Below are 23,649 nucleotides of genomic sequence, written 5' to 3'. Positions count from 1 at the left end.
ATACTGAGTGACTTAGTTTCCTCCATACTTAACACTGAATATAATTTCTGATATTTTAATGAGAACAATGTGTATTTTTTGAAGGAGAGACATGGAAACTGGTGACATTACAGTTGTAACACAATATCGTCATGTTAGTCCATTATGTTTTATTTTTGGCTTCAATAGTTTATGGTATAATTACGGTTTCGAATAGAGAGTAAAGTTAAACATATGCTGTATTTTCTTTCTTTTGAGTGATACTCCTGTTGCTTGACGTCTTTAAATGATCATGATGATTTTTACAATGGGCTGCATCACAGAGAGGCAGTACGCTTATCTCAGAGGTCTCAGACCAAACATGATTCAGAGGTGTAACGAGGCTGACAGAAAAGCACAAAAAATAAAGCCATGAAAGTGTGTTTTCATACTGATTGTTGGTCATGTCTTTTTGCGTGTATTTGTATCAAATATGCAACATCACTTTGTCAGTATTCTCATGTGTTCAACAGGGTACCACATAATTCAAAGGCAGTTACGCTGCTACTAAAACTGCATTTACGGAACGTTCTCATACTATTTCTACGTTTTACTGTTCAGGATCAGAAAGATTTCTTGTAAGAACTATCAAGATTCGAAGTCACAAGGAAAAGGGACATGGAAAATATTTCAGCCAACTTTTATTCGTAAAACGTCAATCAACATAAAGTGTGCGGAATAATAAACCAATGGATGACAGTTTGTTTAACCAATCCATTTCCAGTATTCTAGATAGGTAAGACCCACATTAAGGTTTTTGTCCTATCAGAGCAAGGGGCAGGATGTGACGACAAACGCATGTTGGAGGTTTCTGGAAGCTTTCCCTTCCGCTAGCCTCTGAAGCCGGCCTCGGTACCCTGTGAAGCTGCCTTGCGGACGCGTTAGCCTACTTGGCTATTACACAGCAGAATGGCCGCAGTAAAAGCTCTTAATCCGAAAGCAGAGGTAGCCAGAGCCCAAGCAGCTCTGGCTGTGAATATCAGTGCAGCCCGGGGACTTCAGGATGTCCTCCGAACAAATCTGGGACCCAAAGGAACAATGAAAATGTGAGTCTCAGTGCTTTCATGCGCAACTCTTAGTGCCATTGTCGGCGCACGCGTGCTACAGTTGGTAAGCTGACAAAGTAGCTGGCTAACGTTGACTAGCTCGTAGCATGAATAAACGTGTACAGTGTGCATATCCCTCCTACATTCATTCATGGGATATAATTTATGTATTTATTCAAATATTGAAATAAAAAATAATAGTCGTGTCATAAACGAAAAAATAGAGTCCTTTTGGTTTGGCCAAGGCAAGTTTCTCGTAAAACTGAATGGCCCACATGGTTGGTTTCCATCAAGAAGGCTAGCTAAAACCATGTCGTCATTAGCGGTTTAATAATGGGCTAGGAGTTACAAGCTATCCGGTTAACTGACTCCTATATTGCTCGGATGATTCAAAACGGGGAGCATTTTAATGCCTGGATGAACTGACTATAAACAGTTTTTTCCGTTGTGATGTTTTGCATCTGTCATATTTATCCTGCATCCGACCCACCCATCTGGCTTCAGTAGTCTGTTGTTAACGGTCTATTGTTAATGGGGCTTTCTTGGTTACTACAATCCCGACCATTTTTGTGGAAAAAAATCGCACGTTATTATGATAGCGTTTTGTGTTGATTTATAACGAGTCTTTCCTCTCCAATTAGGCTTGTTTCTGGAGCCGGAGACATTAAGCTCACCAAAGATGGAAATGTTCTGTTGCATGAGATGGTAAGCTTTTTTCCCCCCTGTAATGTAAAAGTTGAATATTTTGACGGTCAAGCTATTCTCTCGTTCTTTTGCTCTCTCTTTCAGACCCTAGGCATTTTTAAAATTTTATCTGAATTTGCCTTTACAAATTTACAGAAACATGCTTAGCAATTAAAGTATCTTTTTAAAATTTATTTTAATATTGCAAGTGACTGAAGGTATGACCTGGTTAACAGAATAAAGCTGACATTTGTTTAGAGACAAAAAGGGCTTGATGTTTCAGGCAAACTTCTTTTTTTTTCCACTAATCATAATCAACGTGGAATATATTGGTGATGCACTCTCACAGTATTACTGAGGATATTGTAATATTAGCAGTGTAGGACTGTTTTGTAATTTTTTAAATAACAGTGACAATGTAAATTTATTACTATAATCATTATCAATTCTTCACATAGTATATAGTAGCTCAAATCACTGGTGATTTTATTGCTACACTCTGAAGTAATTAAACTGAGGCTGCATTACAGAAAACACAAGGAGTAGTCAGCATTCTGATGTTAATGGATATTTGTGGACCTTTCCACAGTGTCTTTAACTATGCTTAGGTGAGGTATTGGAATATATACTTAACTACACACATTCACCAAGTCAGTCCATGTGAACAGGAATTGGTTTGTATTCTGTGGTACAGATGATTCCACCCTTCTCATAGAGTGGACTTTAAACTCTCGCTCTTTTATGCCTTTTTGATCAGCAAATTCAACATCCAACTGCATCACTGATTGCCAAGGTGGCCACTGCGCAGGATGACATCACTGGCGATGGCACCACGTCTAATGTTCTCATTATCGGGGAGCTGCTGAAGCAAGCAGACCTCTATGTGTCTGAGGTCAGCACCAGTATGACTCGTGTTGTTACTGTGGTAATTCCAGTATGAAGATGCAGGCCTGTAGGGGAAGTGAAAGATCCCGTTCATTCATATTTCCATTCTGAGACCTTGTTATCTAGGAATTTTTATGGAAGAGTGATGTTGGGGCACATAGCCACAAAAATGGTTTACTTAAAATGCAGCCGTAAATATGATGAATTCTTGACAACCTTTCATAGTTTCATATTTGAATTTGTGTTTTATTCAATGTTGGGATCAAAATGCTCACTCTTTCAAAAGAAAACATGCAGTAGTCGGAAAAACTACTGTTGCATTAGCTCATGACAATGTCACAGTCAAAATTGCCTGCATAATGTTTTAGGTTTCAGCCATGAAGTATCTCTAAAACTTTTTCTTGCTTTCATTTCTAGGGTCTTCATCCCAGAATAATTGCTGAGGGCTTTGAAGCTGCAAAAGACAAAGCCCTTGAAGTTCTGGAGGAGGTTAAAGTTACTAAGGAAATGGACAGGGAGACACTCATCAGCGTGGCCAGGACTTCTCTGAGAACCAAGGTCCATGCGGAGTTGGCTGACCTGCTCACAGAGGTGACATTTTATCTGACCTGCTACGGGTGGCGATTAGCTCAGATCAATCAGACATACCTGATCTTGCCTCACTCAGTTTCCACACAGTTCACATGCCCACATTTGGACACTGCTGTTCCTTATGGCTTATGGCCATCTCAGAGAGCAACCTTATTTTGTTCTCATCACACCTAGAGAACACAAAGAGATGTAGGCTGGCTTATCCTCTGTCCTTAACATGGTCAACTAGGTCTTTAAATTGAAGTTAAATTGAAGTGTTTTATAATATATATTATAAAGTGATTGATTGTCTTTTTGTTCAGGCTGTCGTGGATGCTGTGCTGGCCATCAAAAAACCTAACGAGCCCATTGACCTATACATGGTGGAGGTCATGGAGATGAAGCATAAAAGTGACTGCGACACACAGTAAGAATCCTTTTCTTGTGCAGCAACACTCTGGTCAGACATGATCATAAAGCACATTCATGAAATGAATCAGGAGTAACTCTCTGTAGTTGGTTTCTTGTCATAGCGTTATGACCCAAGCGATTTGCAAGGAGTTTTTAAATATGATCATAGTGGATGACTCATGATTTTTGATTACATGGCAGTAGTTTCTTTTTTTTTTTTTTAACGTTACTTATTACATATCTCACTGGTCTCATCTCTCTCTGTTATACAGACTGATCCGAGGACTTGTGTTGGATCATGGCGCCAGACATCCAGATATGAAGAAGAGGGTGGAGGATGCCTACATCCTCACCTGCAACGTGTCTCTGGAATATGAGAAGACGTGGGTGTCCTTTTTTTTTAACCTTTTGAGTAAAATAGAGGAACTGAGATGATATGTCAGGTGTTTTTTTATAAAGGCTGTGCTTATTTTTAAGTTGAATAATGTTCTGGTCCTACCCACAGAGAGGTCAACTCAGGCTTCTTCTACAAGAGCGCCGAGGAGAGGGACAAGCTGGTCAAGGCAGAGCGCAAGTTCATCGAGGAGCGCGTGCAGAAGATCGTCGAGCTGAAGAACAAAGTGTGCACTGATGACTCCAAGGGCTTTGTAGTCATCAATCAGAAGGTAATGAGCGATTGTCCTTCACGTATCACGTCTTCTGTCAGCGTATTAGTTTGGTTTATAGGTCCTCTAGAAAATTATTGTGCATAGCAGTTTTCAGAATGACTTGCAAAGACTGTCAAACACATTTAATTTGTTTGACTGCAGTTCTAGAGTAAACAACCACAGGGCAGCTCCTTAAATACAACTTGGTTGAACCACGTAACTTTGAACCTCTCACGGGTAGACCTCTGATCTCAGTGAACAGGTTTTGAAGGATTTAAAAAGTCATGGTCGTTACAAGTATGTCTATTCTTGGGCTCTCTATCCATGCTAGAGCAAAGCATTGTCTGTACCTCTGCATTACAAGACTTTTCCTTTCTTTACTACATCTGTTCATCAGACCAGCCTACATTAGTCCTAAAGACACGTTGTTGTGACTGTGTGTGCCGTGCCTTTAGTGTATTTTGTCCCTACAGGGTATTGATCCGTTTTCTCTGGACGCTCTGGCTAAAGAGGGCATTGTGGCACTGCGTAGAGCGAAGAGGAGGAACATGGAAAGGTGAGTGCTTTCCCACATATCCATCTGTGGAGCTGTTATAACCATAAACAAGTCTGAGACAGAGCAGTAAAACTGTCTGTCTTAAACATATAACAGGTAATGAGATGGCGTGTGTGTGTGTGCAGTTTACATCATGCCATATTACCATTTACACGCTACAGTCATTATTTTTACAAGAGACAGAACTGTGTAAGCATTGGTTTTCATGGTATTTCCTTGAAGTCCACATAGCTGCCACTTCATCTTGAGAGAATGGTTCCATTATTGTATTTGAGAATGGAAATCAGTCCTAACTTTTGGCACACCTGCATCTCTGTATGATGTAGTGGGGAAATGAAGTGAGTAAATAGTTTACATTAGAAGTGGTGGTCTGGTCTTTCTCAGACTGACTCTGGCTTGTGGAGGTATTGCCATGAACTCTGTGGAGGACCTGACTCCTGAGTGTCTAGGCCATGCCGGTCTGGTCTATGAACACACACTGGTGAGTTAAACAACTTTATTTTGTGTGTAACGTGTATTTAATATATATATATAGTGTGAATAGTGAATATTTTGGGGGGGTTTTGAGTGACTGAAGTTTGGTTTTTATGTTTAAAGGGAGAGGAGAAGTTCACTTTCATTGAGAAGTGTGGAAACCCTCGCTCCGTGACTCTGCTGGTGAAAGGGCCTAACAAGCACACGCTCACACAGATCAAAGATGCTGTGAGAGACGGACTTCGGGCAGTCAAAAACGCCATCGAGGACGGTATGACTCAAACATGCAGCTACGAATATTTGAAGCAAAGATTATCCCTGTGCTGTAAATGCTACTAACACTTGTCAAGCGAAACTACATTTTGAATGGACAGATTTTAAATATTCATACACCAGAACAAAAAATTATCCAGTGTGTTTGAATACATGAGGTCCATTAAAACAAGTTTTTCGTTTAAAAAAAAAAAAAAAAATTAAAGTCTCCAAACTGTCACAGTTAACTTGGAAAAAAACAAACTACTACTTCGCTCCTCTTGAACTCAACATTCTGTCATTTCTTCTCATTAAAATTGGTTTGAAAAATGCTTTCTTGGATCTCCTAAAGCTCTGGGTGTGTGAATGATAGCGTTTTGGTTTTTGTCCCCTCTGTGCAGGCAGTGTGGTGGCTGGAGCAGGGGCTTTTGAGGTGGCTGTGGCTGATGCTTTGGTAAAACACAAACCCAAAGTGAAGGGCAGAGCTCAGCTCGGCGTCCAGGCCTTCGCGGATGCCTTGCTCATCATTCCAAAGGTAACGGGAAAGGTTCTGGAAGATAATCAGTTTAGACTTCTCTCCCCTAAAGTGTCACTTCCGGAAGTTTCCAAAGTGGTTTGAAATGATGACTCTGTGTCTGGTTTAGGTTCTGGCCCAGAATTCAGGCTACGACCCACAGGAGACCCTGGTGAAGCTTCAGACTGAGTTTAAAGAGTCTGGCCAACTCGTGGGTGTGGACCTCAGCACAGGCATGTATCTATAAAAAAAAAAGTCATCTGTGTTTTCCACTTTAAACAGCTACTATCAAAGGTCAGAATGCATTTTGGCTAAAACAGAGAATCTAACACTGGATAAGGCTACATCTGGGTCTTTGACAAAGTCTTTATTCAAAAAAAAGTGTAATGTCTTTTAACCTGTGTGTCTTTGTCTCTTTGGGGCAGGTGAACCCATGTTGGCAGGAGAGGCTGGTGTTTGGGACAACTACAGTGTGAAAAAACAGCTCCTTCACTCATGGTGAGAAGAGTGAATTCTTCTGTGATTATTTGCATCATAACTGTGGGAGAAACCCAGTTTTATGACACAATATGATACAATCTTTCTCCAATGCTTATTACATTTTCATATGAATTCTCTGGTTCAGGAGCTGTCATAAGCTACCAGTTTAAACTAGGGATAAAGTACACAAAAAGATGGACTTTCTTCCCTGTCAGCATGGCTGAATTCTGTGTTACTTTGTGTGTAGTAAATACAGTCAGACACCATGCAACATTAACTTTCACTCTCTTTTGTGCTACATTGAGGCCTGATGTGTGTCTCATTACAGGATGGAGAGTGAACACATCAAATTCTGTGGACTCATAACCACAAAGACACGAACAGGCTGTGATTTTAGGTCTGTGCTGAGACTAATTTGAGTCTTTCTTCCTCTCTCCCTCACTCTCTTTACAGCACGGTAATTGCCAGTAACATCCTGCTGGTGGATGAGATCATGAGGGCTGGGATGTCTTCTCTCAAAGGCTAATGAGTCAGTGTGAAGACAACTATGGGATGAACAGAGGCCAGCCGTGGGCATACAGAACTCCACGCTTAACCGGATTCTGCCTGGAGACCAACCGCCAGGGGCGACCCAAGGCATCATCCACATCCTCGTCATCTGATCATCGTCTGATCGTTACATGTGTCCAATGCCATTCTTATGCCTCCCTGGAATAGTCACCTCCCCCTCACATTGATTGGTTTATTTATGAGATTTTGTTGAAAGGCACTGAACTGTGACACACCCTTTTCTTTGTACCCATTAAAAGTTTTGATTCATGAACCAAGATATGAGTGTCTTGCCTTGCTTTCTTTGGTAATGTCTGATTTTTGAACAAAACATGTTTTGAAGAGACTGTGAATTTGAGAGGTCAAATTTAAAATTTTGTTTTTGATTTGAATGAGAGCGTTGTAATTACATTTAAGGGTGTTATCCATTACCATTTGACTGGAGACTGAATCATAAATTGTCAATACTGAATAAGTAATCAAATAGTGAAAAAAGAAATGATGAAACAACACATTTAATTATCGCCACATGTATCCATGTATTACTACATTTAATGAATCGTTCCAACATGTATTAGTTATTTCCACATTTAATTAAACTTATAACTAATTAATACTGGTTGACTGGGTGGTGTGTGCTGAGAAATAATCCTGTCAACATTATACTTAAATAAGTACCACAAATTGCATGATTAAAGATGAAATCAGTGACAATAGCTGTTGTAGCTGTACACTTTATTTCCCTTAATGTGTAGTTTTAAAATGGCTGAATAGTTATGAATTAGTAAATTAATTATTTAGATCAGATTCTACAGTGTCATATTTTATCCTGAATGAGCTTCTTTCTTTTAATTATGTTTACTGGATTTGATGCAAAATCCTTGGTTATAGGTCATCAGAAGGGTATACTGCATTACAGATTTTGAACTTAATTTGTTTAGGAAATGCATCATATTTTGTAAGCTGCTGGAGAACAGTAATGTTTCGGTAAATTGATATTGATTCTCTACTGAAATACACTGGATTTATGATTAAAGAAGCGATCGATTTATTTGAAAGATCACTTTCCATTATGTTATGGCCTTCAGTCAAACATTTTGGAAGGAGTGGGATCAGGGAAGGGTAGGGCGAAACAAGATGTTTTGAACCATCCTGATCACAGAGACTGGGACAGCCTTAATAACTGAATACAATTTGTCCTTATTGTGCTCTAGAAAGTCTTGGTATAAAGTTCCCCCTGCTGTCCTGTAAATCCATTGCAGGCCAAACTCTTTTCCCCATCTAGTTCTAGCTGTTAGGAGATTTGTTTTGAATCAGCACCAATATGCTGTTCCAAACTGGAGTGTTACAGGGTCCCCAGTAAATTAAGACCTGCTGATGAAAAGGAGGTAAGGTTTGAATGTAGAAATCACTAAAACTTTATCAGATATTACCAGCTTTAATTAATACTGGCCTAGAAAGTAATGCAAAAGACTTAAAAACCAATATGAACAACCTGAGTTCCATCTATACAGTCAAAAAAGTTGCTTGTAAGGCAGCTTACCATAAACTTTGACTAAACCGTCTCTTGTGTTATAGAAACCTTCTTTCAGCTTGAACTCTCTTTCTCCAAATGAAAAAGTCTAGACTTAAAATAGAGATGTCTGACTGTAATACACATTAAGTCGCTGCATATATTTGTTAATTTTGTTACTAACATTTAAATTTTCCCTTAGGTCAATGTGTGTTTATATGTATGTCTAAGAATTTTATGCCTGATCTAATGCGTGTATTAAAAGCAGCCATTAGAGGGCAGTAATGATTGACAGGACATGCCTCTGATTTGAGGTTAACAATCATGACTGGACAGAATAGGTATTACAGCAAAGACTGCATTCAGGGTTTTGTTCACACTCTTTATGAAAAGACGGCGTCATTACCCAGCTGTCTGTTGTTCTGATGCATTCTGGTGAAATCTGAACTGTTATCATGCAGATGACACGCATTTGCACTTACACTTCATTTTAAACTGAGATTAAACGGCAGCAGGTAAAGGGACTGAGCTTTCTGAGATCAAGATTCAATAAAAATTCTGACTTGACTGCCAAATTCCAATGCTTGTAAGGCTTGAAAGACGAGCGCATGCCGCAGCATGTCAGTGGCTTTGAAAAAGTTGAAGAACTGTGGGTACCAGTTCAAATACCAGCACCAGTACCAGTATTACCAGTACCAGTATTACCAGTACTAATTATTAAATTCTAAGGGGAACCAGTGCAAACTATCAAATCCTGTTGAAGCATGTTCATAAACACACCATATAATGGCAAGAATTACATCATGGTTTTAATGGTAAAAAGCTGATAGTTTGTAATGGAAACCATCATCATTTTCCCAAGGAGTCCTTTTGTTTCTCTTTCTTTAGCCATGAAAGGATATACTAGAGCAGTGGTTTTCAACCCCAGTCCTGCTGCCCCCTGCCCTGCATATCGGGTTTTGGGTTTTGGGGTTTTTGGGGGGGGGGGGGGGGGGGGGGGGGGTGCTGTTGTTTTGTTTTAATCCTGCATTATTACTGCTGATTGAGCTAACCAGGGTTTGATGATTAATTGATCAGGTGCGCTAGTGCCCATTTGCAGGGCAAGAGAGCTCAGTATCTGTTCGGCAAATATTTGTTTCAGGTCGGTGATCAATTAATCGTCAAACCCTTGATTAAGGGAAGGTTACAATAAAGACATTCTGGGTGGGGTTCCGTCGGACTAGAGTAATCTGTGCTGTCAACAAACTTTCTTTTAGCCTCTTTCTTTAAACAGTTATTTACTAAACTATTCAGACAACTCAGAAAATCCCACCTCTTCCGGAAATTCCGGGAGTCTCATTCAGCACGGCTTCTCGGATGAATTCTCCAACAGTCGCCTTTTCCCGTATGGAATGCCTATTATCTCACTGTCTATATATTTGCACCTTTGAGAAAACACAAAGCAAGAAATACAGTTAAACCAAACATACGTTCGTAGACAAAAACTACAAATGTTCCCCCAAGTGCATGACGGGATATTCCAACATCCACTTCCCGCTGAGACGAACATGGCTGTAACTAAATTGAAAACGTAGTGTTTAATAGACGGGATTATAACCATTCTTGACATTTTTACATTGTCAAAACAAAGACGATTAAGTAGGGGTCTGTACAAGGCACTGAATGAAGGCTAACTTTGAAGAGAGCTCCATATAAACTGATACGGATGTAGTAAGAGAGTCTTGTTGCCATACAGTAGCTTAAAATGCCATTCAAAACTATGGTAAATCAGTGTACACTAATAATCCTGTCCCTTTGGATAGTGCCATGTTTAACAGGTACGTAGCTGGTGAAAGTGCTCATTGTCAGATTGAGGGAAATGATCGGTCACGCGTATTGCAAGTTTTTGCATTTCTGTGAACTGTTATTAAACAGAAGTTGGTAACTAATTTAAAGCGTATCAGCGCCCTGGTGCCACAGTGATGTGATGTGTTCCGATATTTCAGAGGATGGGCAAATGGTATATGTTGCTGGTGGGAGCATGAGAATGGGAACAAATGATGTTGATGGACGAGACGGAGAGTCCCCTGCGAGAGATGTGTCAGTCAAGCCGTTCAAAATAGACAAATATCCCGTGACTAATTCGGATTTCAGGTGTCTTTTTTAAACTACGAATTATCAGTCAAGTAACTTTTAAGTGATAATTGAAGATTACGCTTTAAATTGAAAAATTCTTACCATACGTATGTCCCCTTTATTACTCTCTTCCAGGGAATTTATCAGAGCTCAGAAGTATAAAACTGAAGCCGAAACGTTTGGATGGAGTTTCGTGTTTCAGGATTTTGTATCTGATGAGCTGAAGAGCAAGGTTACACAGAGAATCGAGGTTTGAGGGCTTTGAGCCAATACTAAATTCATTTGTATTTGTTTGTATTAATTTCCATAATTGTGTGTGTGTGTGTGTGTATGTGTATATCTATATATATCTATCTATCTATCTATCTATCTATCTCTCTCTCTCTCTCTCTCTCTCTCTCTCTCTCTATATATATATATATATATATATATATTTTTTTTTTTTTTTTATAGTCTGCCCCTTGGTGGTTACCAGTGGAGAAGGCATATTGGAGACAGGTAGGCATCGCTACTGAAACATCATCTGTAGTTTACCTGTGACTGTAATCTTTATCTTAATAAGTCAGTATCTAGTCATTGTTAAGCCAGCCTGATGAATTGTTTTCTCATACTAAGTCCTCTGACTGTTTGCAGCCTGCGGGCCCAGGGTCTGGTATCAGGGACCGGCTGGATTCTCCGGTGGTGCAGGTGAGCTGGAATGATGCTCAAGCTTACTGTAAATGGAGAATGAAGAGGCTTCCATCAGAGGAAGAGTGGGAATTCGCTGCTCGTGGAGGACTTGATGGTATTTTTCCATTACTGATTGCATTTCAAGTATTTCTCACGTGCCACCATTTGGCAAATTTTGTTTCTCCTTTTGTACAAAGTTCTTTTGTACAGTGCCTTAGTTCAGTGCATGTCAAGTTACCCTCTAGATATCTATAAGTTACTTGTTTTCCTTATATCGTTGTCCTCAAATGGCCTGGGGTTTAGTTTACCTCTCTCTCTCTGTTCTTTTCAGGTAGGACATATCCCTGGGGAAATAAGTTCCAGAAGAACCGGACTAATTTATGGCAGGTCAGCACATTTATCTTGAAAGTTTAAAGTAAAAAAAATGGAATTTTGTTTTGGGTATTTGTTGCTTTGTCTTTGACTCACAAAACTAGTCTTTAAGGAAGGATACTTTGAAGCTCCTCATAGTTTTACAAAGTTTAAAAGTAAAATATGTCTTTTTAAATTTAAGTTCAAATTCTTTTTTCCCCCAACCATCTGGTGGCATACATTTTTGTATTTTAGGGAAAATTTCCTGATGGAGACATAGCAGAGGATGGTTATCATGGCATTGCACCTGTTGCTGCGTTTCCCCCTCAGAATAACTATGGTAAATGTCCATGAGATGCATGTGTCTAAAGACAGAGAAAGAAAATGGGAATGAAAACGTTAAGAGCTCTTAGCATAATGGGATCAGTTGACTGGGACAAATGCATTGCAGGTTGATTGCAATATAGAACTGACTTTGCTACAGGATTCAACAACCTTCTGCTGAAGGTTTTTGTTTCAAGTTTCAAATTGCTGGGTTTTTTACCTTGTTTTCTTAATTCATCTCTAGAAGAATGAACATTTCTTGTTATCTGATCCGTGTTAATCTACTTTTGACTAAGGATTGTATGACATGCTGGGAAACGCCTGGGAGTGGACATCCACGCCCTTTCCAGGTGCACAGACTATGTACGTCTTGCGTGGTGCATCTTGGATCGACACGGCTGATGGCTCAGCCAATCACAAGGCTCGCGTCACTACCAGGCCAGTTTCTGTCTTATTTAACTGATGTTCTTCGAGCTCATTACCTTAGTTAGAAATGCTCAACCGTGTACGCTGAGTCATTCAAATATTCTATTATGCTCCTTTCCAGTGTCCTCTTAAATATAACTTGACAACTAGTAAGCAATTTGTAGGGGGATGAGGGGGGATGCCACCCCCCTTGTTAGCAAATGACCAAAATACATCCCCCTTTTTAACCTGCCATCCCCCTATATACTCCATAGAGTAGTGTCAGTGACGATTGGGCCATCCCCCAAATAACAAGTCGCCTACTGTTGATAACCAGAAAATATTTTGGTGTTAAGTTTACCAATAATACAAGTAGTCTGAAATCACTGCTTTACCTTGACAGCTTTGCTCTCCTCTTTTTATTTGTATATTTGATCTGTCTTTACATGGCTGTTGTTTATGATGAATTTATTTTATAACTCATTCTCTCCTTTCTGTAGGATGGGGAATACTCCGGACTCAGCGTCTGATAACCTAGGCTTCAGATGTGCTGTTAGCCACAGTGTAAAGGAAGGGAAGACTAGGGCAAAAACTGACCTATGAGGACTAAACATTTAAGTATTAATGGATACTGGTCCAGGACATTAATTCCAAGGGCAGATCTAGGAGAAGTTGTCCATTTGTTTTCATTTTAATGATTACAATGACAACAATAAGCCAGTCCACCTCTGAGCTATCAGAACATGCCTACTCCAATGACAGCTTTCTACTGTATAATAACCACACCCTCATTTCTATGGTAACAGTGTTCCATGAAACAGAGTGCACCCACAGTCTGGAGACAGAATTCTACCACTTCAGGATCATAAACAGTTTTAAAAGAGTTTTATTTATTCATGTTACTTTAGTACTAATAGCAATACATAATTTAGTGCCTTTGTTCCTGAATCAGCTTTCAAGGTGAATTGTTTGGACCACAGCATCTTTCTCCTGTGGAGATTTGCACCAAAGGACCAACCGTGTCTTCCTTTCAGTGTCTCTTTGTTTTTTTCACAAAATCCAAAACTGTGAAATTACAAATTAAAAAGACTTTTACACGGAATGTGTAAATATGTTCATTATTTTTAATTCATTTTAATCATGTTTAATTTAAATAATATTACTTTGAATTTAAATGCTTATTTTAATTCCAGTTTTTGTTTAATTAAATACCAGTGCTTCAGGCAAACAGTAACAAGAAAATATTTAATAAACATAGGTCCTATAGAACTGCAAGGCCACCTCAAGTTCTACAGATGCAAATAAGTATGTAGATAAATAATAAATCCTTGAGTTACATGGTTTATTTTTTTAATGTGCTGTATGTTTAAGTCTTGTTAAGGTGGGTTACTGTGATGTAGTCACACACTTCTCCTTTTTCATCCCCACTGACGAATAACAACTTCAGTGAAAGCGATTTATGGTGACTACACAAAATTCGACAGTAGTTGTGGTCATGAAAAAGTCATTGTGATGACAAACACAAAGCCACAGTGCACCCTGACCAACACTGACCTACATACAGACAATAGTGGTGGCAGAGCGATAAATAATTTTGACAATCACAGTTCTGATAAGACATTTGAATACAATGGCCATGAAAAAGCAGTGCTTATCACACTTGGAACGTGAAAAGAAATCAGGTTTTTAAACAAACAAAAGGAAACCATGTAAAGGTACTCTCTGAATGTGTTACCCAAACAGACAGAGAGATGTTTTTTTCTTGGGAACTGAAAAGAGATCTGTTTTTGCTATTTGTGTCAGAGAAGTAGTGTGAATGAAGGAATGTGTGGGTGTGTAAGGCATAAAGAGAGAGAGAGAGAGAGAGAGAGAGAGAGAGAGAGGCCGAAGGCAGTAAATGACTGAATATGTGTGTTTATGTCTGCAGGAATCATACATTTGCTCTCCCTAACAAGCATTGTGCTCCAATGTCCCCCTTAAATACAGTGTGAAAAGATGTGGAAGGCACATTATTCTGTCATGATCTCTTCATCAAGTTAGGATTTCAGAGAGTAGATGAGACTCTAAGGACCATTAGAAGACAGCAAGGGAAATAGTTTGCAAAGGCATGAAGAGAATAAAAGACATACTTCTGACATAAAGCGATCCTTCATTTGGATTGTGAGAATAAGAGGGAAAGGATCTCAATACAGTAAATATGCTCAAGCTATACAAGGTTCAGTTACCTCTTTATAATCAGCAATCGTCTGAGGTTTAGAGGTGAACACCATGTAACTTCATGTTACTATTGCTCCTACAGAGCTATCCATCTAGGTGTTGATGTGTTATCACTGAATCTGACAGCCAACACAATTAATCAGCCAAGGCAGAAGGAAGTAGTCATGTATTATAGTCAATAGAGAGAGCTAATTTCCTCATTCCCATGCAAGCATGACAGTCTCAGTCACTGGACGCAAGGAGACTAAACACATAAACCCATCAGTTGGCAAAGCTGACCTTCAGACACTGTTATATTCATTAATTCAGTCAGTTAAATTCAGTGAGACAGAGGAGTAAGGACAACGGTGTAACAATGACAACAGTGCAAAAGTGTGTGTGTATTTCTTGGTAAATTATGTACATGTGAGTCACATATCACAGAATACTTTGTTGTCTCATAAGTTTGATGCTGGTATGGTTATGAGCATGGCTTGATTATATTCTCTTGCCAAAGAGAACTTTCCAAAGAGTGGCAGTCTTTTTCATTGTAGCTTTCCTGAAGTTCTTCTGCTTCTTAAGGGTTCGTCTTGTCAGACGACATGATGTCTATGATGTTAACCATATATACTTGCCTGGTCTGTTTTTCCACATTGTACAGGGGCATTTACCCCTCACTCCTCACTCTTCTGGATCAGGAGAAACGTAGTATCACAAGCAGGCTTTTCCCTGAAGGTGCAGCGAGTTTGCAGATGCCATCAGCTCATTGTGTCATACTGGTGTAAGTCAGTAAGTGGTGGGAGGAAAGAGAATCTGACTGAAAGGCTGTGAGGAAACACTGCCGCCATGCCACATATTACCACAAGTGACTAAGCTGCGGTATGCATGTGTGCTACATATGCGTGTACATATGAGTGTATGCCTGATGCATACTTTCCAAAACCCTCTTTGGATTGGCATTTGTCATAGAACTCCTGATCTGTTCCTTCCTTTGAAGCGATTAGTGCCTTTTTTGTAGGTGCCTCAGTCACCTGAAACTTGAATTTGGTATTTTACACCAGGACTAAGAATAGCTTAAAGAAGAAAAGACAAAGCCTTCTTTCACTAAACTTAATATTCTTTTCCAGTCTCAGGAATGTTAGGAGGTGCACCGATCTGATGGGCTCAGAGAAATTCCAATTAGGGTATGACATTCAGATAGTGACGTACCTTTTCTTACACAACACAGATTTAAGATTATGGACAAAGTGTCCATTGTGCGTTATGATGTGACATCTAAATAAGTTCTTCGTCTGACACATGTGCACGTCTAACAACTCCGGGTGTGGGGGTGTGTGTGTGGGGGGGGGGGGGGGTGTACTGGCATCTGCTTTCACTGCCTTGTTGACAACACGATGTGTGAATATAACTTTGCACTAAACAAGAATAATTTACTTATGCAGTTAAAGACTCAAATTTAACAAGTTCCTCAATGGAGTGGAAGAGGAATTATGAGCACTCCGCACATGGAAAATGTCGGTCCGCTAAATGTTCAAGTGAATGTAACCAAAGTTTGCACCAAATGATACGATCATAAGAGGACACTAAGATAATGATTGGCTCTGAACTAAAACAAACAATCAGAAAGGATCACTACATCAATCCGAAACCGTAACAACAATCCTACACTTTGTCTCTATTAATAGAGAGATCATTATCACAGAAGTGGGGCAACAAATGTAGGGCATGAATAATACCGTCACTGTCTGCATCACGTCTGTCGCGCACTCTGCTTAAGATGAAATAGCAGTTTTACAGCTGTATACGTCACGAGGCAACACTGGTAATATCTTTTGGCTGAAGTCAAGGGGCTTTTCTTCACGCCATACACGTCCCGCCAATAAATGTGTCAGTCCATGTGACGTTATTACAGGGATGATGTTTTAAGTAAAAAAAAAAAAAAAAGGTCCCATATCACAGTGTCGCAGGTGTTGCCGACCACAAACGTCACACCTGTGAATCACCGAGGACAAACGTACGCGCTATCTCTGTTGGCTGAGAGGCAGGAAAAACGAGTCTGAAAACATTCTTTCTCGTTTGTTTAGCTTCGGTCTCACATCACTAGGTACTCAACTGTCCCGCTCAGCGGTTTCTTTGGAGACTCATGGAGGACTCTACAGTGCCTTATTTTAAGTCAGATGTTGCAAACCCTTTGGATACTATTAGGGAACACTTACAAACATCGCTAACGATAGAAGACGAATCTGAACAGTTAACTATGGATACAGACGAGTCACGGTCACACTCAACTGCTAACGAGGAGGAATCAGTAACTCGGGCAACTTTGGACAGAGAACCGCTGGGCTGCTCTCTGACCACCTCCGACGAGGGACAGGAGCAGGAGACTTTGATCAGTTATACTGATGTCCGTGAAGTGACGGGTGAGGTTGGTGAACCGGAGCAGTTGTCGGAGGAAAGACCAGACTCTTCTCTGAGGAAACCTCTCCAGTCTTATGTGGATGGGACCTTACCAGATCTGTTGAGAAGCGGAAGCCCTCTTCGCAGACGGGTATCGAGCCCTGTATCTGACACGGTGAGCTATGTGTGATTTAATGTTTACCTTTAGTATCACAGAGAATGGGAGCAAATGCCAGTGAAAAACGCCTAAACTGACAATGAAAGGTTGTTAATGGGTGACTCAGAGAGTGGCTGAGCAAAAGAGAGAGACAGAGGCAGAGAAGGTCAGGCAAGAAAATACAGAGAGAACTTGGCCAAAAGAGTCTCTTTTAAGTGTATACTCATTTAAGGTCATGCAGCTCAGTCTGTCCTTGTGTTTATTCTTCTGTCATGGAAATAAGTCTATATAATTCCATGCTGAAGGCTCAAATGTCAAACAATTAGCTATCTCAATACATGACAAAACTTAAAATCTCAGAGAACCACAGTATGCCTTTCTCTGTTATTTTATGGCAATAGCAGTCTCAGCAGGTGTGACCACCATGTAGGAATGAACAAAAAAGTAGAATGGTTTCGATTGTTGGGGTGTCAAAAAAACCTTCAGATGTACTGATTTATCACAATCATGTGAACTGCAGGTTGAATCAAAGGAGCATGTGGTCTTGTAAAGAAACTCGCTCCATTTGATGTGTTTTTTTGTACTGAGGTTCTCTTACTTCAGCTTGAAAGGCAAGATTCTGCATCTACTGATTCTTACTGGAATCTGGTATCACAGGGTTTCGGATGACGTGTGTATTTATGTTACACCCAGTTACACTCTTGTTATTAAATGTGAACTGTATGAGTGTGGGTGTGTTCTGTGTACTGTGTTTTAGTACACCTACTTCAAGTGAACTATTTCAGCAAGTTAATGTTTTGTAAAATAAGAATGTCTACACAGTGGTGCAGTTGGTAGCACTGTCACCTCACAGCAAGAAGGTTTCTGGTTTGATTCCTGGCCGAGCGGCCGGGGTCCTTTCTGTGTGGAGTTTGCATGTTCTCCCTGTGTCTGCGTGGGTTTCCTCCGGGAGCTCCGGTTTCCTCCCACAGTCCAAAGACATGAAGGTTAGGTGAATTGGAGATGCTAAATTGCCCCAACATGTCAGTGCATTTGTCTGTGTGTGCCCTGCAATGGACTGGTGACCTGTCCAGGGTGTTTCCCTGCCTTTCGCCCTATGAGCGCTGGGATGGGCTCCAGCACCCCCCCATGACCCTGATTGGGATAAACGGCTTAGATAATGAGTGAGTGAGTGAGAATGTATATAACTGTACATAATAGCTATGTAACTATATATGAAGCGGTAACTATATATGATTTCGTAATTTTAATTCGTGCTGTTTAGGTGTACATAGACGTTAGACATGTTTATTATTTTGTCATATTATCAGCAGTATTATCTGAGTGTCAGCAGGTATTGTTTTTGATTTAACCACTCAAATCTTTTACTGTCCTTGCAGTTGAAGCAAGTGCGCAGGGAGGTGGAGCTGTCACGCCGCCGTAGCCTGAGGCTGAAGGCTCAGGTGGAGAAGCTGCAGGAGAAGAACCACGATGGCCCAGGCTGGAGTCAACACAGAGAGCGGGTGAGAGTCCAGTACTCTGGACCACCTTCATTCAGCCAATTCACATGTAATGTTTACTTATCAGTGGCTGTTGGAGAAAACTTGAAGGTCAACAGATACCAAACCCATGTAAAAGAAACCACTTTTTTTTAAATAGATGTCTCAAATATTTCAAGCTCTGATACAGAAATGCATTAGGTCTTTTGTAAATGCTTCAGACAGAGAGGAGCATTGAGCAGGAAAACTGCAGGGGTGGTATTTCTGTCATTTAAGAGCGTAAAATCCAAAGCGGTGTCTGTGCAGCCGGAGTACAGGAGTTCTGTAAACTTTGCCACAAATGGGAAAAACACTTTCGTTTTTTTAAGAGTCAACAATGCAAATCATTCACCAACTAGTGTTTTGTGGACTACTGTTTTGCAATTTAAAACCGAAATAAGGCAAAACAAACTTGTCCATATATTCAGTATTTTGATTGATGTGTTTTGACATTTGCGCAATGTGTCGTCAAGGTAACAGAGGAGGTTCAGTCCATTCTGAGGCTGCTGCTTCCACTCACAGACCTCAACCTGAACCCTGTTGAGTCCTCCTCTCCAGAGCACCAGCTAGACTCCATTCTGCTCCAGCTACAGCATGTGGCACGGAAACTAGCACTCGACCACACCTCTCAGGTGAGCTTTTACCACGCCCATGGGGTGAGCACGTTTCCACCCCGTATTAAAGTATTCAAAATATTTACTTCTTTGCTCAAAGGGAAAACATGCCGTTAATAACTGATCTGGATTTAGGTCAGTCTATTTATGTTTGCATCCACATGGTTTGAAACTAAGAGGCTGAAATAGTGTGAGATCTGTGACATGAGTACGCGTTTTGCCTCTGGAACGTGACATTTATGTCTGTTTGTCTAATTTTTCACAGAAAAAGAATAAAGATGGAGATTCAGGTCATGATGCAGCTGTTTTACAACAAGCACTACGTGACAGAGATGATGCTATAGAAAGGTAAGTTTATTTATGACAGCTGGAATCAGTCTTTGTTGTATTTTAAAATGAAATGTGTCTGATTCATTTTGGATTGTCAGTATCTAAGATATTGATAGGATTGATTAGATTACAATATCAGATACTGTGGATATTGGATTGTGAGATATTTTTCCTGTTAGAGGAGAAGGTCACGTTTCTTAACATATAGGTCCATTTTGATAATTACCTCCTTGTTGTCCAATCAGGAACATGGGTCCTTTTTCTGATATGTTATCTCTATATCTTTATAAACCAATATTTATCAAAGTTTGCTGCTGTTTACATTTAGATAGTCGTTGGGCAGGTGCAGCTGACTGAGCCAAAATAACTTTACATTCCATCTAATCGTAAAAGATTTTGTTTTGTCTCTCCTGCTGTATGACTGAATTAGAACACACCACTCAGAAGGCCCTATGCTGGAATAATAAGTCTCTCTCTCACTCCCTCTGTTTTCTCTCTCTCTCTCTGTCTCCGTCTGTCTGTCTCGCTCTCTCTCTCTCTCCCATTCTCTAAATGTTTCATAGCTAAAAGTTTTAAAGTGCAGTTTATATTGCATTTTATGCAGTTGCTGAAAATGAGCATGTTTGATTGAAAAACCTCTGACGTAATGCCAAATTCTGAGGCAGGCGTTATAATGAACCTGTATGTCAAATCAGGAAATTCCCTTTTAGGATAAGGACATTTTTCGGCTAATGTTGCTTATGTTCCACTAATTCGTAGGAAAAAAGCTATGGAGGCAGAGCTTCTGCAGAGTAAGACAGAGCTGATGTTACTCAACAACCAACTTCTGGAGGCTGTGCAGCGCAGGCTGGAGATATCATTGGAGCTGGAGGCCTGGAAGGTGGGTCTGAAATAACCAGTGAGAAGACAGAATGGTAGAATGCTGAACACCTACATATATATGGATAGAGGAAAAAGTAAATATGAAATTAGTGTTACTTAAAACAGAAACTTTTATCCTTGTCCATTAAGTCCAAGTATCTAAACCTTAAACAGTCTTTAGAGACCTTCCTTCCTTCTTTCTGGCTTCAGATGAATGATAACTACATAACTGAATGTAAAACAACAGATTTAGCCAGCACCAACATGCTTATTGACAAGTTAATGAGATTTCACTAAATGCCAAGACTCTCCAAATCTATGTAAAAGTAGGAACACTTAAGATCGGAATCATTGTATCTCACGTCTTGGTTTCTATAGTTTCTGAAGCTTTCACTGAAGACTTTGGAAGCTTTGGTTCACTCTGTCCCTGCCAGTATGAGCATAGGATTCCAACAAAGACTCTGAGGCTGAGAATTTCCTCTCTAGAGACTCTTTCTACCCTCAGTGTCCCACACTATTGTTTAAATCTGGCAGAAGCTTAATGTGGAGTCTTCCCCAGCACATAGAGAGTAGCTGCTTGTTCCTGATCAGACTGCAGCCAGCTTTCACAAAGTATACATATCCTTAGATTTCTGGCAGAGAATGGGTTGATGGAAAGCACATTATAATCTAGGCCTAAGTGGTAGATGGAGTGCAGGCTATTATCCAGGCCTTAGAAGCAAACGTCACTGTTACAAGTATGTCGGTCACTCCAATATTTGATAAGAGGAACTGCAAGTCTGCCTGAACTAAGGCTGATCATGGTTAAGTATTGTTAGATTAACTACCAATAAAAATTTCGAGCAATTGTTCTTAGCAGTTAGACAGTTCATTTTGAATTAGCTTATGTCACCACATTGAAATGTGAGGTGCTTTCAGATCCTGCCCTGCTCTTGGTCTTAACATACTACTCGTTCCTTACTGGAACTGAATGATACAGTGAGAAGACCATATCAAGATAAACATCTTGTATAGAGAGTACATGAACAGAAGATAAGATAAGAAATAGAAGTTCACCTACTTAACTATATACACACTGATAAATATGAGACTTTTTTGTCTTCTGGCTGTTTCCCTAATTCATTGCATATTCATCGCATATCAATAGACACACACACACACACATATATATATATATATAGACATAGACATATATAGCCTGGTTAGTATGCTCTATATCACTGAGGAAAACTTCAATCTTCAAATTTCATATTGGGGTATCTAATTTATCATGCAAATAATTACAGTAAATAGCTTTCATACATAGTAGATACTTTGTGCTCTTAAATTACATAAAAGAATGTTATAATTTATTCCAGAATTTTAGCATGTTTTGGGACTTAAGCTTTCTAATTTGGTTGCATTATGTACATGCTCCATAACAACGTCTTACATGAGCGATGTTTTAAACACCTGCCATATTCATCTGAACTGACAGCTTCTCCATTAGTCATTCCACTGACCCATCTGCAAATGAAGCCTCTAAAAGCAAAAAGGTCTTTGCATCGCAAACTTATTGTTGTACTGGAGTAACTAATAATATGGGTGATAAGTGTAAATTACCAGTTAAAAGAATTGAGGAAACTTTCTTTACGAAAGTAACGAAAGATGTCTGAGTAGTGATGTATGAAAATGAGGTTAACACACTGTGACCTAGGGGTCCAGCACTGAGAAGAGGCAGAAATACGATAGTGAATAGATGTGTATGTGTGGATAACAGAGAAAGGCAGGACCGGATGGCTCTGCTGTACACTGCAGTGCTGTGGGTGAGAGAGGACATCTGGTAGGACTAGCTGTGCCTCTATGGGAATCCAGGGCTCTGACACTGTGACCATCTGGTCTGTAACTGTTTCTTAACAGCTTTGGTGGTGCTAGCAAGTCCAGAGCCAAGGTCCTCATTGTCCTGATGAAATCCCCATATAGATATATAATGGAAAACTATTGAAGCTTCAATGCTAATTCACAACAAAATCTAAAACAAATAGTTCACTTTTCTAGCATCTGCCATGAAGTCGTCCTGAACATTTATGCAACCATCCAACTGATGATTTAGAACGAACGCCTAGCATCCAGCTTTTCAGAATGGTTTGATGTGAAAAATATTTTAAAACATTGTAGCATATGTTACAAAGAATTTCCTTTTTAACCAGCTGATTCACACATCAGATAAGTCACAATTTGTCCAACCCTGTAAATCATATGAGCTGTTTGGGGCACATTCCCCTTTCTCAATGGCGTATGTGTCTTCCTCCCAGGATGACGTTCAGTACATACTCAACCATCAGCTGCAAAGTCAGCAGCAAGCCGAGCAGAGCCAAAGAAAACCCAGCCGGATGGGTGTCTTGCGACGGGGAAACAAAGTCGGCTCCAAGAATGCCTCCCCTGCCACTCCTTCAGTTTCCTCAGGTCCCCCCTCCACCCCCAACACACCAATTGCACAGCGATGGAAAGAGAGACTGCGACGAGGGAGGACCGCTCGCCAAAGTGACAGCTCTGACCAGTTCCCCAGCCGAGAATCCCAAGCCCCAACCGGTGGCATTGAAGACACTTTTCACACAATTTCTCTAGACTGATGCTGGAGTCTATATATAGCCCTTACTCACGAGTCCTTACTTTCCATCACCTTTATGAAAAGATTAGGGGGCAAGAAACACCCATCTGTGGAAAATCTACACCCACAAGCCTCTTATACCAAGGTGATACCTCCATAAAGGATACATCAATGCTAAGTCTCGCAAAATTTTGGGCAAACACGTTGAAGGCACTAGATTACGCTTCCAATACTTTTCCATACAATAAAGAACTTATATGGACGTGAATGTTGTTGCTGTGCAGCAAGCTGTTAGTTAAATTGATCTGGGTTACATAGAGTACTATAGCCTCCATACATCTAATGCACATCCCCATGCTTCAGTATGTTCTTCTTCTGTGGGATTTTTCTGCGACTCTTGAAAGCTAGTAATGACCTTAACACTATGCAGTGTTTTACTTATTGTTATGAATTCTGTGCTGAAGTGGGGTTTTTTTCTGTACGAACAATAACCTCACAATCGTTTTTTTTGTACTGTTTTGATA

At 40.1% G+C, this 23,649-nt stretch overlaps 3 protein-coding genes and 1 non-coding gene across 6 annotated transcripts; all 4 read left to right on the top strand.

The window, feature by feature from the left end:
* The first annotated feature begins 865 nt into the window (after positions 1 to 865).
* On the top strand, positions 866 to 7,364 carry cct6a (chaperonin containing TCP1, subunit 6A (zeta 1)). 3 transcript variants are annotated; one of them, XM_030781485.1, is made up of 14 exons: positions 866 to 1,064; positions 1,706 to 1,769; positions 2,506 to 2,640; positions 3,051 to 3,224; positions 3,527 to 3,630; positions 3,887 to 3,997; positions 4,120 to 4,279; positions 4,735 to 4,817; positions 5,202 to 5,298; positions 5,415 to 5,562; positions 5,945 to 6,078; positions 6,188 to 6,290; positions 6,483 to 6,555; positions 6,991 to 7,364. In XM_030781485.1, exons 1-14 carry the CDS (start codon positions 928 to 930, stop codon positions 7,061 to 7,063), a joined length of 1,596 nt encoding a protein of 531 aa, XP_030637345.1. In that variant the 5' UTR covers positions 866 to 927; the 3' UTR covers positions 7,064 to 7,364. The 3 variants fall into 3 exon arrangements, with proteins under 3 accessions (XP_030637345.1, XP_030637347.1, XP_030637346.1); XM_030781487.1 differs by lacking the exon at positions 2,506 to 2,640; XM_030781486.1 differs by lacking the exon at positions 3,887 to 3,997.
* On the top strand, positions 6,752 to 6,883 carry LOC115819888 (small nucleolar RNA SNORA15). The gene has a single exon (XR_004025559.1). It is a non-coding gene; the product is annotated as a small nucleolar RNA SNORA15 (small nucleolar RNA).
* A 2,793-nt stretch (positions 7,365 to 10,157) lies between the features above and the next one.
* Positions 10,158 to 13,523, top strand: sumf2 (sulfatase modifying factor 2). Its single transcript, XM_030781949.1, has 9 exons — positions 10,158 to 10,416; positions 10,585 to 10,732; positions 10,850 to 10,964; positions 11,168 to 11,212; positions 11,348 to 11,498; positions 11,715 to 11,770; positions 11,990 to 12,074; positions 12,355 to 12,496; positions 12,964 to 13,523. The coding sequence occupies exons 1-9, from the start codon at positions 10,344 to 10,346 to the stop codon at positions 13,064 to 13,066; spliced, it is 918 nt and encodes a 305-aa protein (XP_030637809.1). The 5' UTR covers positions 10,158 to 10,343; the 3' UTR covers positions 13,067 to 13,523.
* A 3,279-nt stretch (positions 13,524 to 16,802) lies between these two features.
* Positions 16,803 to 23,147, top strand: bicdl2l (bicaudal-D-related protein 2-like). Its single transcript, XM_030783074.1, has 6 exons — positions 16,803 to 17,231; positions 18,593 to 18,715; positions 19,204 to 19,362; positions 19,610 to 19,692; positions 20,434 to 20,554; positions 22,830 to 23,147. The coding sequence occupies exons 1-6, from the start codon at positions 16,803 to 16,805 to the stop codon at positions 23,145 to 23,147; spliced, it is 1,233 nt and encodes a 410-aa protein (XP_030638934.1).
* Positions 23,148 to 23,649: the final 502 nt, after the last annotated feature.

Source organism: Chanos chanos, chromosome 8 (assembly GCF_902362185.1).
Source record: "Chanos chanos chromosome 8, fChaCha1.1, whole genome shotgun sequence".
Taxonomy (NCBI): Eukaryota; Metazoa; Chordata; class Actinopteri; order Gonorynchiformes; family Chanidae; genus Chanos; species Chanos chanos.
Note: the sequence above shows the minus strand (reverse complement) of the source record. Positions and strands in the feature narration are given on the sequence as shown.